Source organism: Sebastes fasciatus, chromosome 13 (genome assembly GCF_043250625.1).
Source record: "Sebastes fasciatus isolate fSebFas1 chromosome 13, fSebFas1.pri, whole genome shotgun sequence".
NCBI lineage: Eukaryota > Metazoa > Chordata > Actinopteri > Perciformes > Sebastidae > Sebastes > Sebastes fasciatus.
In genome coordinates this window covers 17,947,909-17,965,718 of record NC_133807.1, presented here as the reverse complement: position 1 = coordinate 17,965,718, position 17,810 = coordinate 17,947,909, and the positions used below count along the sequence as shown (strand labels likewise).

General features: G+C 38.3%; 2 protein-coding genes across 4 annotated transcripts in view; both read left to right on the top strand.

Annotated features, from left to right (window-relative positions):
- The first annotated feature begins 47 nt into the window (after window positions 1-47).
- On the top strand, window positions 48-7,118 carry nucb1 (nucleobindin 1). Of its 2 annotated transcripts, none has more exons than XM_074655909.1 (13): window positions 48-163; window positions 2,245-2,371; window positions 2,458-2,565; window positions 2,689-2,821; window positions 4,054-4,157; window positions 4,421-4,606; window positions 4,692-4,782; window positions 4,863-4,921; window positions 5,114-5,206; window positions 5,298-5,387; window positions 6,135-6,305; window positions 6,459-6,576; window positions 6,680-7,118. In XM_074655909.1, the coding sequence occupies exons 2-13, from the start codon at window positions 2,249-2,251 to the stop codon at window positions 6,763-6,765; spliced, it is 1,362 nt and encodes a 453-aa protein (XP_074512010.1). In that variant the 5' UTR covers window positions 48-163; window positions 2,245-2,248; the 3' UTR covers window positions 6,766-7,118. The 2 variants fall into 2 exon arrangements, with proteins under 2 accessions (XP_074512010.1, XP_074512011.1); XM_074655910.1 differs by having other exon boundaries at window positions 162-300.
- Window positions 7,119-13,031: 5,913 nt separating this feature from the next.
- The window catches only part of ppfia3 (PTPRF interacting protein alpha 3), a 33,748-nt gene continuing 28,969 nt past the window's right edge, over window positions 13,032-17,810 (top strand). For both annotated transcript variants that reach the window (XM_074655904.1, XM_074655903.1), the window contains exons 1-2: window positions 13,032-13,185; window positions 14,804-15,533. In XM_074655904.1, the coding sequence (XP_074512005.1) occupies window positions 15,144-15,533 (390 nt within the window). In that variant the 5' untranslated portion in view covers window positions 13,032-13,185; window positions 14,804-15,143. The remainder of the gene's footprint in view (window positions 13,186-14,803; window positions 15,534-17,810) is intronic.

Sequence of the window (17,810 nt, the reverse complement as noted above, 5' to 3'; positions counted from 1 at the left end):
AAACATGTCTGACCCTCTAAAGAGCCAGTTTAAAGAGCCGGCTCTTTGAACCGGCTTGTTCGCCACCAACACATCACTAGCATTTTCATGACGTCATTTTTATCCGACGCGACTACAGATCGTGCTTTCCAGCATCGGATCAGATATTAAACCCATACTTGTGGTAAGAGACGAGCTATTTAAAGATATCTAGTGTTATAACAAACTTTAAATTGTGGGTTTCATATCGGCTGAGTTTTTTTAATCAAAAGAATCGAAGAATTAATAGAAAATCGTGACATAGAAGAGGTGACATCGCAGGTAAAGAGACGTTTCTGTAGCTCGCTGCTAACGTGAGGTGTCATGGTGATGGAGAACCAGAACCGGTTATATCACCTGTTAAATGACCTTTTAAACAACTAATGATGCTTAAAATGATATAAAACCCAAACATTAATTCACCCATGCTATAGGTTTAATCTCACAGGTGATTACATTTATAGAAAGATAACATTTATGTGTTGATTCCTCCACTCATCCGCTTCCGTGTTGTTCATTTGAAGCTAGTTATCTAGCTAGCGACACAAAAAAAACATATAATACTAATAATATCCTAATTAAAACGTGTCATTTATTCCAGTAACGTTAAGTAACATTACTGCTGTCTTAAATTGAATATATGCTGTTAATTGAGCTCGCAAAAATAAGTTTTTCCTGCTCAACATTGGTCGTTAAACCAGACTCCGTCTATAAAATGTGATATTATAGTTTAAACTCTATGGTGAAGACACACACGTGTAAAAAAAATAAAAACCTTATACCTTTTATAAATCTTTTAAGTCTCCTGGTAAATTCGGCATACAATGTAAACACCAGCCACCAACTAATTACACTAAAATCCAAATTCAATTCAATTCAATTCAATTCAATATGCTTTATTGGCATGACTGTCAGGTGAACAATATTGCAAAAGCGTCAATTCAATAATAAATAAAAAATAATAAAAAAGTACAAAACAAAAACATATATATATACAATTCATTAAGCAATTTACAATATATAGATATTTAAAAAGACCATGCATGTAAATGGAAGAACACAATAAATAAGTAATTAATGTTTGTTGTGTCAATAAAACAAACAAACAAATAAATAACAATTAATAACAATATATTGCAATATCAAAGGATAAATGTAAAAAAAAAAATCTGAATATGATGTGTTCTCAATGACTGTTACATGTACAGAGTTATCCAGGTTCTGGTTTACTATCTTCTCAGGTATGCTTTGGACTTGAGTCATGTAGCTAGTGACAAATAGAAACATATTGTGATAAACTGTGTCTGCACCTTTTAAAATGAAAGTTTGACACTGTTCATGTGGAGGATAAAACAAGCCCCTCCATATCTAGAGATCAAATCCAGCACAGTTAGAATATAGCAGTGTTAAGGCAGCTAAAAACCAAACTTGGTGCAATATCGTACTGTTCAGTTACAGAAGACACACCTGTGCTGGATATAAATGACGAATGATGAAAATACAATATTCCAAATATGATCAAAAGCAGAATTGGACACAGAAATGGTATTGTTTTATACTTTGCATATGAACATGTGTAGTCTTGGAATAATCACAATGGAATGTTATTTAAGATTTTGTTTATTTGTTTATTTGTTTTACATATATAAAAAGACAATAAAATACAATTCACATGAACGGAATGTACAATGCGTGCGAGGGTGTGGAAGAAACCTATAATGGCTCATATAAAAATCCACACCCAAAGGACAAACGATAGGTAACAATACTATCATGACAAAATCACCAGTACATTTTAGATATTAGTGTTCAAAACATTTCACATATTAAAATATACAGTGTAAAGTGTAGGAGTAAAGTTCAAATAAAACAAAAAAAATACAAATAAGCAGAAGAAATTGCCGTATTTACAGTTTTTAAGAGCGATCATTTCTTACCAAAAATATCCCAAGAGTTCACTAAAAAAAGAGCATTTTGTTGAATTTAAGGTCAAAATATGCAAATTGAGAACTGTGGCAAATGAAACATGAATTTGGATTATTTTTTAATGCAATTTGGCACACCTGGCTGGCATACAACATATTGTGCAGCTATTATGCAGGAGAACTTGCACTAGTTTTTAATTGTCAAAAACCTGCCTCTTATTCTTTCTTGTGCTAAGATTGTAGCTTTTCAGACAACGCTTTGCAGACAATATTGTAGCATACGTTGTTGTTTATTTTGAAGGAGGATGAACCTGAAACCCGGCTGGCTGCTGCTTCTTCTATCCATCTCTGCTGGGGTCTGGTCAGTGCCTATTGATCGCAATGGAGACAAACAGGAAGCTAAAGAGGAAGTGCCGGAGGAGAACGGGGTAATGGTCTCAGTAGTCTAGTCATGTACTTTAGCTGAGATTCAGGTTGTTGTGAATAACCTGTTCTTTACAACACTCTCTTGCAGGACACTGGTCTCTACTACGACAGGTATCTCAGAGAGGTGATAGAGGTTCTGGAGACGGACCCTCACTTCAGAGAGAAACTGCAAACAGCGAACACAGAGGACATCAAGGTCAGCATCCATTTCTTCTTCATTCTCACTCTCAAAGCCTCCTCATTTACCTTTTTACAGGTAACAAGAGGATCTCATGTTTAATCTGTTCTTCTCACCTGGATGTCTCGTGTTCTCTGTTAGAATGGACGTCTCAGTAAAGAGCTGGACCTGGTCAGTCACCATGTGAGGACTCGTCTGGATGAGCTGAAGCGTCAGGAGGTTTCTCGCCTCAGGATGCTGCTCAAGGCCAAACTGGACAGCACCAACACACAGAGTGAGTGGACTCATTTTACTGTAGAGAGAGAGTATTTATGTATTTATACCTATGGAGATAGATTGTATCAGATTTAATTTAAAGATCTCCGGTGGACAATTGGATGGTAGCAGAGAATACTAATGTTTAAGTAGTACTGTCTTTTTATAAGTAGTTTGATTATGTGCTGAATTATAAAGTATGTTGTTTACTTTATAAAACATTTATTGACAAATCACTTATCTGAACCAATAGTGTCTTATCTTACTAATAAATAATACATACTACATTTGATCCAAATTATGCTATAGTAATTATATGTAAAGCAATATTTTTGCGTATGGGAGAACTGCAACCTGCAAATGTTTGTGTTTTTACTTGAAAAAAACTAGAATTAATAATTTAAAAGACTGACTTGGTTTCTTTTTTGGTCCATCAACTAAGTAAGGGATAATGTACAGCGAGCTGATCATTGTTGTGAAATAAACCCTGGCAGGGTCTCGCTTCGCCCTGAAGGGGTTTATTTCACAACAATGAACCGCTGGCTGTACATTATCCCGCTTATTACACGACTACTTACTTAAGAAATCAATAATTTGACTCAAAAACGGTCAGCCAGAGTCCAAGATCATAACTGCACCTATAGCAACGGTCTGTTATACATAGCAACAGTCTGCTATAAAGAAACAAAAGACGGTAAAAGGCATGATTGACCAATCAGAATCGAGTATTCAACAAAGACGTGTAATAATCAACAGTAACTGATGATTTCAGCAATGTAAGCATAGATAGATAACCAGAATCTTCATGGACAGATTTGCAGTTAGAAATAGATACACATGCACAAGTGCATATATTTAAGTATGCAAACAACTCGAATACATAAAAACATCCAGTTGTTCCCTATAAGCTGTTCACATTTTCATTAACAGATGTGAAAATTTAAATTGTATGTAAAAAACAAATGGATGCAGCTCTAGCAATTATTAATTGTTATCACTTATCATGCTATTTCTTAATATCAGTTCATGTGCATGGAAGCAGATCACATTTTTCCCAAGCAAAGCAGATGGAAGCAGCACATGTACAAAAGAATGTTCATGTAAAATGTTTTACTGCCATTGCTTGTAAAATAAACACATTAGAGAGGTGTGTATTGAGAGAGGAATGTAGCCTCCACACAGACATGTGTTCAGTGTGTATGGGACATAATGGAAGTCATGTGTTTAGTAATTGATGTGTCTGCTGTGAAGGCCTGCAGATGGACCACGCCTCCCTGCTGAAGCAGTTTGAACATCTGGATCCCCACAATCAAAACACCTTTGAGGCCAAAGACCTCGAGCTGCTAATCTCAACGGTAAGATCATCCAAAGATAATAAAGACTGGATTTTTTTAGACCCCAGAGACTGTAAAAATCAGTCAACGTTTTATATGTTTCTGACCAGATTTTAATGAATCCCCTCACAGTCCAGCAGAATCAAAATTACACTGATCAGACACAAGGGTGCTACAATTACAAAACAAGATGGCAAACCTGTTTCTGATTGTTCCAGACACCATATCTGAACACCAATTTTTTGATTTAAAGATGATAGCCTCTGTCTGGCTCTTTTGTGTAGGCCACAAAGGACCTGGAGAATTACGACGCCGAGAGACACGAGGAGTTCAAACGCTACGAGATGCTGAAGGAGCACGAGAGACGGGAGTACCTGAAGGGCCTGGACCAGGAGAAGAGGGACAGAGAGGAGAAGAGGATGCAGGAGCTTAAGGACAAACACCGCGAGCACCCCAAAGTCAATGCTCCGGTACGCACAAATGCACCCATGTTGGTTTTCAGTGGAAGTGGATGAAGCTCTCTTACATGTTTTGCTGCATTTCCCCCACACTCAGGGTAGTGTTGCTCAGCTGCGGGAAGTTTGGGAGGAGACAGACGGACTTGATCCTAAGGAGTTCAACCCCAAAACATTTTTTAAACTGCATGGTGAGTGATGCCTCTTCTTTTAACTCCTGTCTATTATGATATGAACAAATATGAATAAAGTTCCTCTCTGTCCTGTTTAGATACAAATGAAGATGGTGTTTTAGATGAGCAGGAATTGGAGGCTCTCTTCACTAAAGAGGTAAGGAACCCTGCAGTGCATCATGGCTTCAAACTCAAGGTTTTACTTGTTCGGTTTTACAATGAAACTCCTTAAAATGACATGACAGAATATCAAAAAGGAATGATCATCTATTTGAAAACACAGCTGTTTCTTCTGACAGCAGTGATATGAACAGCAGTCCTGTAACACCTGTTCATTTCCCTCCTCCAGCTGGAGAAGGTCTATGACGCAAAGAATGAGGAAGATGATATGATGGAGATGGAGGAAGAGAGACTGAGGATGAGGGAGCATGTCATGAAAAATGTGAGTCTTAAGTATTTGCTTTTATCTCTGCTCTTTTTTTTTCTTCTCTGCTTTGCTTCAACTGATGCAGCTTACGTTTCTGTGTTAAAAGGTGGACGCAAATCAAGATCGTCTCGTCAGCCTGGAGGAGTTCCTCAAGTCCACCGAGAAGAAGGAGTTCAGTAATCCCAAAGAGTGGGAGGTAAAGAGCCTCCAGAGGGGGCCTGAAGGTCGGGGAAGTGGGCGGGCGATAGGAGGGTCTGTGGTTCAAATCCCAGTACTGGCTGGGAGAATGTGGGTGGTGAAGTTAAATGGGTAATGTGATTCTTTACCTCATCAACTCACAGACTCGGAGCTGCTCCCACAAGTGGCTGCTGAGATTAAAAGTAATGTAGTGTTGCATTTAGCACCGCACCGCTACAACACTGTCGGACTCAGGATGGACAGTTTGGAAAAAGATGAATCAAAAATCGATGAGGCAGAACCAGAGAGATTTTCTTTTTCATGTCATACATACATACAATTCCTGCATATCATACCTTTTTAAATAAGGGTGTGTGCTTCTGTAAATATGTCATTGTCAAGGTTCTCCTTAGCTTCAGAGTTTTAATGTGATGAAAATATCATGGGAGAGAACACTGATTATTTGTAGTTTATACTAAGCAGCTGGCAGTGTATCTGACTGAATGCCACAATATAGATTTCTCTTCCAGTAAAGATGTGATTAGGTCATATAAAGAGCATCAGCACAGTTTACTACAGAGTGGACTATACACCTTCCTTTTACACTAAAATATGTACGTATAATATGTACATTTGCATGCTGAGTAAAGATGGAGACGGCAGCAGAACCAACTGATATGAAGAAGTTTTAGCCTTTACAAACCCAAAACATTTTAATAGTTGTGTGAATTCCCTGATTGCATCGGTTCCCCTGCTGTCTCTGCAGACTCTGGAAACCAAGCCGGCGTACACAGAGGAAGAGCTCGTGCGATTTGAGGTTGAACTCAGGGACAAAGAGGAAGAGCTGAAGAGAAAGGCAGAGAATCTGCGTCAGCAGCAGGAGCTGCTGAAGGAGAGAGGCAAAGCCCTGGAGGCCCAGAGGAAAGAGTACCAGCAGGTAACTGTCCCGCCACGTCAGTCATCTGAAACTGGATTAAATAATCATATAGGGGTTAAACTTGAGTTATATTAACTCAACGACCAGTTTTCAGCCTGTAATAACACCGAAGCATGTACAGATGATAATGCAATTGCTATTTTTCAATTCCAGGCGGTATTAGAGATGTCCCAGAGACAGAAGGAACAGCAGGCAGCTGACGGACAGCCTCCTGCGGGTCCTAATGGAGAACTAAAGTTCCAAGCACAGACACCAAAAGTAGAAGATAAAGGTAAACAATCTGAGATATGATATGCGTGTTGTTGTTGTTGGTGGTGTGGATTTCTGTTGTAATTGTTTTTATTGAGTGGATCTTTCTCTCTCTTCTCTCACAGAGGCAAACGTCCCGGCTGAACACCCGGCCGAGGTCCAGAGTAATCTGCCTGCAGAGCCTCCACAGAATCTGCCTATACACACTTAATGCAGCACGCTCCGACAGCCTTCACACACACACACACACACACACACACACACACACACACACACAAACACACACACACACAAACACACTCTCCGATTTGCACTGACACAGATATCCAGATGGGTTGTATGTATAAATGGAGACAGACTCGGCTCCTGAATCATGACATATTGTACGGTGTGTTCATCTCTGTGGTCTACGTTAGATTTAAAGATCTCAACAACAACACTAAAAATATGTATATGTGTGTTTTCAGAAATCTTCAGTTTCAGGGAAGTCTTCATCAAAGCAGGGTCTTCAGTGTTAAAACATCTTCAAATAAAGTCCTAATTTAAAAACTCTAAACCTCCAAACGTCTCAAAATCTAATTATTCTGTGGGGGACTTTGCCGGGACTGATTTTAACTGTATACCCTCCAACTTGCTCTGCCTGCTACCTCTCACGCCACAGTAACGCCTCGTATGATTGTATTCCCGGAGAACGGCGTCTTCCTCCATGCAGGTCAGTCAGAAAGCAGCTACCTCTTTTGAAACTCTCAGCTCTGGGTCTGTGGAGGACCACAAATGTCATGGAAACAGTAATAAAGCATTTCATTTAATTAATAGCTAATTGTACAAAAAATAGGCGTTAATGCATTTGTTTACAAATTATTTTATCAATCTACAATTAAATAGACTAAATTACAATTACAATTAATGGGCAATAAGAAGAATTATAAAAAGATTTTAAAATGTTAATATTAATCCATCAAGCTATATGACTAATGAAATCAAATAGCTAATTGGAAAAGGAAATTACGCTTTTAAATGCCTGATTAAAATCTGTATTTTTAACTCAATGATGATGTACTTATTGACTGTTATATGTTGTTTTTTGTAAATCCCTTTTTTATTTGAACTATTTATACATGGAATAATATTTCATTTGTAAATTCATTTTATAATTCCTCTTTTTAATTTCCATTAGAATATCACATAATTAATAATTTTGTACTTTATTCTATTTATTCATAGATTAATAAATTAATTTCTAAACAAATTTATGAATGGCTGTTTTTATTGTACAAATAGCTATTAATTCATAAAATGCTTTATTACTATTTCCATGACTCTTGTGGTCCTCCATATAGGTCAAGTTTTCTCATTAGATTCAGATTGCTAAATGTTAAATATGAAATAAAAAGTAAATATTTATGCTCTGATTTTGCAGCCTTGTTAGAAAATATTTAATAATTAGTATATACTAAAAAAAATCCAAATGTTAGAAAACAAAAATATACATTTGTGGGCCTGTAATAACATCAAATTACGAACATATTGGGGGCTTTATTAGATTGTCTCAGGCTGAATCTGGATCCTGAAAAGCAGTTGTGAGGTATTATATTACAACTATTATATTGTGTAAATAATGTAGCACTGTATTTATATGTAAGAGTAAATTGTACAAACTACAATAACAACGTACAATAGAATATAAGTAAGAATACAGTATGGGGAGAATGTGTGAGAGATGGATGTGTGTGTCACCCTGTTTAGATGTGTTTGTGCTCCCTGCCTCCACCTCCTCTTCGTCCTCCTGCGGGTCACTGTGTGTCTCTGCAGAGAGACACTGGGCCTGTTGTCCACTGTCATGGCTCCCCGGGGAGCTGCTGATGCTTGTTGTTGTCCTGCTGGCGAGATGCTCCCCTCCCTCCCCGCCGCTCAGGGCATTCCTATCAGCATTCCTCTGACCCGTTGACCTTCCATGACCCCGCAGGGCCCCTCCTCTCCTGGTGTCCATGCAGCTGCCCGCTGTCAGTCACCGCCGTCATATCGGCCAAATAGAGACGTCTTCAGGAAGCAAGTCTGTTTATCATGATGCAATGCCCAGAGTTAATTTTGAAATGTTCAGTCTTGTGGATATAGAAGCAAATACAGTGTGTCATTGAGTGTAACCGTGCACTTTATGGATGCTCATACATGTTTGGATATTTTCCAGCCAATATCAGTCCATAAAATACAGTTTGGTTGCAGTTTTTGCACAAATATAGGTGCAAAACAGGTAAACCATTCTACTTTTATTCTGTTGCTAGTTAAGTGTTGTATTGAGGGGCAAACTCCCAGTGAAATAGTGTTTTATAGCTGATGATGACGGATACAAATAGTTTGTGGAGATACATTATTAGTGTGTCTGTAATGGAAAGGACAATGAGAGACAATAAATCTGTTTAGATGCTTTTAAACAAGAGTATTATGGATGTACTTTATTGATACTAAATTGGGAAATTATTGTGTTATAGCAGTAGTAGGAACAGTAAATATACATATCAACACTATATATACATGCAATATAAAGAATATATTAGGATACACTATAAAAATACCAAACTACTACAACTAACATATAAAATATAAACATAGGATAACATATTACAATAGCAAAGTGAGCTGTTAAAGCATTTTTGTATGCTGAAATAAAAACAATTACTGCTAATAAACTGCTTTTTACAACTACAAGAAATTATGAAATACTAAGCTGAAGTTGAAGTATACTGTATATTTAAACCTACACTTAAATAAAAGCAACAGAAATAATTAGACATATATAGGGTTTTATTATTCCTGTGGTAGGATTGTCTGTATTACATCATCTGTAGCCAGTTTCCTGTGAAACCGTGAGGTCCAGCTCCCTGTGGGACCTTTAACAGGTCTGGTGTGTTGGTCTGCAGAGGACATCGTCCACAACAGGCGCTGTGACATTTCATCCAGCTGTTAGTGACCAGAGGTGGAGCTGAAGCTGTCAACAGGCTGTCAGTGGGTCTTTTAGGACGTCATGATGCAGTGAGTTCTGGTGAGTTTAGCTTTAAAGGTTCCTTTTGTTCAGATATTTAGAAACACTGAGACTGTGTACATTTACTAGACTACACTTGAATTAATTACTGTATTATACTTTTTCTCCCTTAAATCTTTCTTAAAAATGCATTTACTGGTTATTTATATTTCAGATAAACACACTATTTTATGTACTGTTAGAGTTTAAAGTAGCCAGCTTTATATATTTATCTGTTCAAAAACAAGTTCCATTAATAGCCCTATACACTATATATACAGTATAATAGTGACTATAGTCATATACTGTATAGTGACTATAAAACTATATATAATAGCACTAAAAAACAAAAACAGTGAAAAGAACCATTCTTTACTAAGAGTCATTTTTACTTTCGATATTTAAGATTTTACTGCAACAACACTTCAACTTCAGTCAAATTTAATAGCAGGATTTTTTACTTTTAAATAAGTATTATTCCATGATAGGCATATTCATACTTTAACTATTAAAGGTAAAGGATAAAAGTCATTGAATGTGGTATATGTGACTTCCTCAAAGAGGAACAAACAAATACTGTGATTCTGTAAATGGTGCCTCAGTAATAGACCTCATTCAGGTGCTGTTGCCAAATCACAATGTGTCTGTTTGTCCGTTCCGCTCTGCTCTGCTCTGCTCTCTTCATGTTTTTACAATCTTAGATGAACTTGTCATTTGAGGCTGACTCGTCTTCAGGTCTTTGCTGATAATGTTGAATATTTGTGAGGCAGTTAATCAAGTCTGTGATTCAGCTTCTTATTCACTGACCCTGTCTGTCACAGAGGTGGTCAAATCTCAATATGACAAACAAAATATAGTGCAATAAATAAACATAGCACAAGTAGTAAAAAAATAAATAAAAAATCATAGTATAAAATCAGCAGCAGGATTAGTTAGCAGCACTCTCAGGTGATTTTAATGGCCATATTTACAACAACTTTAGACTATTCTGACCATTATAAGTACTAAATCTCTCAAACTAATTGTATGACTGACTAACAGTGTCAGACAGGACATTATCTTTATTGTGTTATTGTGTTTTTATTGTGCTGATGTTTTATATTTTTATGCTGCTTTGCTGCAAAAAAAGAATTTCCTCTGAACTGTAAATGATCAGATTCCTCAAAAGATGCAGATATCAAGTTGCCTTCTTAAAGAATATTCTCTGTAAAACTATTTAACTATAAAACAGTTTGTAAGTATGAAAACTCATACAGCCAAAGCTGTGATCTGCTGTTTATCATCACAGACTTTCTTTCTTTCTTTCTTTCTTTCTCTTTACTGTACATCACCCTCTCTGAAAAGAACATTACGTCACCACCTCTAAGACCCGCCTCCCCTGCAATCTGATTGGCTGACAGGCCTCATGACTGGTGATGGTGACTGGTACCTTTTTACCTCATTTGAGTAGATGGTAATTTAATGATAAGGAATAAATAACTTGTAGATCAATTTGTTTGAATAACATAATTTAATACCTCATAAATCCCCCCAAATGACTCACCTTAATATGAACTTTTAACAAAAGTTTTGGTAATCTTTAAGTTGTTTATTGCTGATTGTGACCTTTTAAAAAGTTCCTCATACTGTTCAGTTTCACACATTAACATGTGAATGCATGATGGTTATTTAAAAATAATCAAGACATTTGGCCTAAAACCTTATGGTGGCAGTTCATTGCATTTCTCTTATTGAACCACCAGAGGGTGCTATTGTTTAATATTTTTAAAGCAAGTTTCATGTACCACACATTGAGAATAAATTGAGGAAATCATTCTCCTCTGATGATGTTCATTGGTTTTGTGTTTAAAGGTATACAACTGCAACAAAGTGCAGTTATGAGTGATTGTGAGGATGTGAGGAGTTTATATAGCCGCCGGTGAGAGCTTGTTTCTTTAAGACCCAGCATCTTTACCGAGGAGGAGAGAGATGAGGGAAGATAAACGATGGGAGGTCGTCAAGTTACACAGAAACATCAGGAAGCTCTATTATTTGTCTTCAGAATAAAGTTTCAACTTGTTTGTCTTTATGTTTTAGGTTATCTACAGAAGTGATTCATATTATTATTTATCAGTCATTATTCTTTTTTTTTAACAGAGTGATACTATATTGCTAATTTTCAACAATTTGTCCCCAGGAAGTCAATAAAGGCTTGATATACCAATGTGTCTTTACACCTGTCCTAGGTTCCTAGTTACCTGTCCTGCAAATCAGTGTTTCCCATCTTTTTGGGGGGCTTCTGATGCTATAAAGTGATGTCTACTCACAAACACTCAATGTGAGCGTGCATCAAGAAATTGTGATAAAAAAAAAAAATGAAACTAAAGTGATATTTATTAGAGATTTTAACAAGATTCTGGGGTTTTATTTGTCGCATGCTCATACAAAATGTGCAGTCAAATGCAGGGGTTGTAGGCTATACCATTAAGGCTGTGCTAATAAGCTAGTGCAATAAATCATAATAATATATATATATATATTATTTTTTTTTACTTTTGCTTCATTTATCTGCTTGTATTGTCTTGTGGAGCACTTATTAGAATGTAGTTATTATTATTACTATTATTTTTAATATTATTATTAATAATAATAATATGAATTATTATTTTCATTATTTTCTTTTTACTTTTGCTTCATTGATCTGCTTTTATTGTCTTGTGAAGCACTTTGTACCATATACATAACAAATAACATTACATATAACATAATGTAACATACATTTTCTAACATAATGTAACGTACTTTTTTTTAGGATAGCATTCCTATAAGTTGAAGGGTATGAATATATGTATGTATACATCCGTTTCTGGACACATGTGTACATTTATACACATTTATGTATATATACTGTATATTTGTTTTATCAACTTGCCCTACCATTTTACCACTTCTATTATTATTGATATGTTCTGTGGTGTTCTGTTTTAGCAGGTACCATATTTGTTTTACTCTATCTGCTTTTATTGTCTGATGTTCTGTTTTACCAGTTACCATATCTTTTATTTTATTTATCTGCTTTTATTGTCTTGTGAAGCACTTTGTAACATCTGTTTTGAGAAGTGCTATAAAAAACAAATGTATTATTATTTATTATTTATTATTATTATTATTATTATTATTATTATTATTATTATTATTATTATTATAATATACTAAATGATGAATCAATGATATAAATAATTTCAAAATATGTTGCTACATTAAAATGTTTAAGTATATTGACTCGATGTAGCCTATGTGGGCTATGTAATATTTCAGTATGTAAAAAGTATGGGTTAATTAATTGGCTCATTTCCACCCATGTCTAGTCAGGGTGATCATTTGTGGTCAGTCCAGATGTTTTGCAGACTTCTATCATTTTATTGTGGAAGTGGTGACCGGATGCTGCTTGTGTCTCCTGTGTGTATCTTGCCAGAGAGAGAGAGAGAGAGAGAGAGGATGGAGCAGGCAGGCTGGTAACCGGGCTGCTGTAACGGGGATAATCTGCAGCCTCCGTCTCTCAGGTGCTCTGATGGAGTGAACCGGCCACCGATGAGGCGCCTATACTTCCTTTCTCTGTCGATCATGGAGAGGGTAAGAAGAAGACACACTAAAGGGCTGAAAGCCACCGTGATGCTCGGTGCACAAATGTAGCCGTGCGTTAGACCGTCCAGCTGTTTATGGGTGGAGGAGGAGGAGGGAGGATGGAGGGATGGATGGAGGGAGTGGGGTGTTGATAGGAAATAGACGCCTTGCAGTCGGAATAAAACCGCCGTTTTTTCGACATTAATCTTAATCACTAAAAAATAATCCAATCTATCTTTCTGATTGAACGTGTTAATTAGGCCTTCATCATTTTACAGCGTGATTGTCACAACCTCCTCCCATGATGTGTGATAGGCTATATCCTGCACAGCTTCAAAATATTCCCCTCTATTTAGACCATTTATTATTTATTATTATAATAAGACAGCAATTAATTCCCATTCCTAACACCCATGAGGATAATAAACCTCCTGCATTCACCCAGAATAATTTTTTTTTTTACAGATGGGTAGCCTATTTCCTCCTGGATACAGCCTCGTAATTACAATTCATGATGACACCCTTTTTTTTTCTCCTCTCACATGAATGTATGAAACAGCGCCGCATCTTTTCTGCTATACCTATACAGGCCTGATGATAATTTGTTGTGTGTTTGAATAGGCTGCGACTCATTTCCGTACATCATGCGCATTCATTTTCTACCATTACGACTATGGACGCTCGGATACATAAAGCCGAGACATGCACTGATGGATGAATTACTCCAGACGTTGAGTATCGCGATGCCAGTCAGTGGAAGAGAGAGAGATGGAGAGAGAGAGAGAGCTCTGCTGCTGCTGCTGCTGCTGCTGCAACAGCAATGCTTACTCTGTCTTTGAGGGTTTGGAGAAACGCCTGAGAAAAGGTGCTCCAGTGTGTGTCAGGATGGATCATATGTGTGTGATGATATGAGATCACAACCTGGTGGAAAATGACTTACTTACTTAGTCCTTGTTGCGCCTGGTGGCACATAGGGCAAGGACTAAGGATCTCCACTCATCTCTGTTGTTTGCTTTCTTCTCAATGCTGTTCCAGCTGTATCTTCTCTTCTTCATTTCTCCTTCGATGGTTCGCCTCCAGGTTGTTTTGGGCCTCCCTCTTTTTGCGTTTTCCCTCTGGTGTCCAACACAATGCCACTTCTGTCATTTCATCAGATGGTTTCCTTTAATACATGTCCAATCTATCTCCATCTCCATCTCCATCTTCTTCTTATCAATATTGTTTCCATGTCCATGCACCCTGTCGTTTTGTGTTTTTCATGGTTTGTGATCTTCCTAGGCCAGAATATCCTCATGATCTTTCGTATTGTGAAAGCTGGAAAGCTTGCCTATATGTCTCTTTCAGTCATTCCCCAGCACTCAGCCACCATATAGAAGTACAGATAGTACACAGCTGTTGTATAACTTTATCTTGGTGTTTCTAGTTATGTGTGTCGACTTCCAGATGTTTCCAAGTCTTAGAAATGCTGTCCTTGCTTTTCCTAATCTGGTCATAATTTATTATATTTATTTATGTTTATTATATATATACAAAATGATGGAGGAACACATGATGTTATATAACATCATGTGTTCCTCCATCATTTTGTTTTTAACTCACATTATTCTTCTTCTTCTTCTCGTTCCAGGTTCGTCTCTCATCTCAGTGAAGCCTGGGCCGGGGGTCAGAGGTCATCCACCAAACCTGCACTTCTCCCTCTTTACCCCTGCACCCCCACCTCCACCCCACCCCTCCGCATCCCTACACTGTTTCCCCCCCGAAAACCACTGGAACTCTCACCCACACAATCACAGAGCTGCCCTCACCCACCCCCACCAGCACTGGTCTCTGGCCTGCCGCCCAATCAGCTTGCGAGGAAATAACCCCCGAACCGACGCAGTAACTTATTGGCCCGTTTGATGACGAGTCAGTGGTTCTAGTGTCCTACACATCCTCTCAGATATCACCTCTCACACCCAGGCTTCAAGATGATGTGCGAGGTGATGCCCACCATCTCGGAGGACGGGCGCGGCGGAGGAGGAGGCGGCTCGTCTTCCCCGGCGGGGGGCGGAGGAGGGATAGGCGGAGGAGGGATTGGAGGCATTGGGGGCTACGGCAGCAGGGATCCCCGTGGCGGTAGTGGTGGCGGCAGCAGTGGCAGTAGTGGAAATGGAAGTGGCGGTGGCGGCAGCAGCGATGAGGGTGGCAGCACGGGCAACCTGGAGTCGCTGATGGTGAACATGCTGACGGAGAGGGAGAGGCTGCTGGAGAGCCTGAGGGAGACCCAGGACAGTCTGGGGACGGCGCACCTCCGCCTGCGAGACCTGGGCCACGAGAAGGAGTCGCTCTCGAGGCAGCTGTCCATCGCCCTGCCACAGGTACGACGACGGAGGGGGTCAGGAGGTCAAACAGTCTCACTAGTTTCTACATCACATAATGCTGTTACTGAAGGAAACACACATGTCTCAGCTCAACTGTTTATATCCAGACACCCATCCTGACTGTGTGAAGGCATTATTATTATTATTATTATTATTATAAGACCATATACTTCAATTGATATACTGTAGGTCATAGTTGCCTTGTCAAGGTCAGACTGAAGGCGTGAATGAAGGAAGGTTTCATCTCTGCAACTGGCTTGAAATGACAACTTCACTCATGTCATTAATGCTATTGTGTTATGTCACGGTGTAGTCAAGTGTATGAGCATTTAGTCATTACTCTGCATGTTTGACTAACGGAACAGTTCACCCCGAAATGAAGACTCAGTCAGAATAACATGTTTTATTAGATTTTGTATCCAAATGCAACGCATGGTGCATTCAAAAGTGCAATGTTTACGTCATTATCTCTCACATGTTTGTTACTCACAACGCTGTGCACATCCTAGCGTGCAGGGATGCGTTGCACTGCACGCATGACTGAAGCATTATCGTTGAGGAAAACAGAGGAGATGAATGAATGGGTGAATATTGGACATATATTTTATTTGTCTATTCATTAAACGTTTAAGGAACGTTGCTTGGTATTTCCTGCTCTCATTAGAGCAGGAAAAAGACGACTGGTTGTTAGCTTTAATAGTTTGGGTAAAGGTTGAGATGGAAGTATTGGTAAGAATTTGTTTTGTGGTTCTGTGTGCTGACTTCTACGGCTGCCCCCTCTTAGTCGATTAGTCGACTAATCAGTCGTTTTGGTCTTAGTCGAAGAAGATTTCTTTAGTCGATTAGTTGTTTTTTATGCTTTTTTCATGCTGAATGACTTATTTCCAAGAAATTTATGAGCACATCTCTGGTAAACACAAGATTTAAAGTGGTGCTTTTTTGTGTGATTCCTCGTGGAGTGAGTCAGCTTCACAGATCTGTCGATTAAATCAACTAATCTAACTCATTGATTAGTCAACAAAATCATATGAGTGTTAGTCGACTAAGAATTTCTTTAGTCAAGGACAGCCCTACTGACTTCAGTGGAGTGTTGACTGACACGTGGGTGTGTAGTTTAGGTGAACCTCTCCTCTAAGTTCAGATACTACTGAAGGTTACAGTCTGGGATGTGCAAACAGTCGTAACTGCGTCTCATCTGGGTATCATGATCCAGTCTGATTATCTCAAGTCTAATATGAAACAGGGAAAAACAAGCCTGCTCTACTAAAAATCTTAAACCTTAAAAATACAGAAAATAGTCCACATTAACAGGATATATGATATACTGTATAGGGCTGTCACAATATCAGATTTTCACTGCACGATCATCGTGGCCAAAAGAATTCACGATAATTATATTATTGGGATATCTATAGAAAATTTGAAAATCAGTCAAATTCATCTATAACTTTGTTTATTGTGCGTTTTGTCTCTTTTTTGACGAATGAATTAAACTCAAAATAGGAGTGTCAGGAGCTGGAGAGAGAGAGTCTGTAACCATAACTGTACAGAAGCATGATTTAAACCTTCAGTAGGCAGAACGTTTTTGGCATCATTGGACTAAAATTGCATAATAACCTTTCAGCATATTGTAATTCAAGTGTTCTGAGAGAAAACCAGACTTCTGCACCTCCTCATGGCTCTGTTTTCAGGCTTTAAAAAATCTAGCCCATGACGGAGACTTTGGCCAATCACAGGTCATTACAGAGAGAGAGCGTTCCTATTGGCTGTACTCCAGCTGGTGGGCGGTGCTTGGTATTTCCTCAACTGATCTCAACATGGCTGCCGGGTCACAAACTTTCTCATTTTACAGCTAAACAGTACACTACAAGATGTTTCTGAAAACATTTGAGGCGAGAAATAGGCATTACAGTAACAAAATATTGATTCATATTTGATCAGCGCTGCCTAGTTTGACCGTTTGATCGGAGCTTGCGAGTGATTGACAGCTGCTCAGAGACGGCAGCTGGACGGCAGACTCCAGATCAGCTCTGACTGCTTGTTTTCCTCCGGTCTGTGAAATCTTGCAGATGCCGTTAGGAACACCGGAGTACACAGAGGCACATGATTTTTTTCAGATAACCTGTCTCATGCACTACTGTCAGGATATAGTGACCGTTTTATAAAAATAACTTTTTTTTTAATCATATTTGCTCCATTTCTAGCCACTGCTGCTTTAAGAGGTGCTGGATTATGTACGTGATATTATCATATGTGCATTATTAAATATCACAG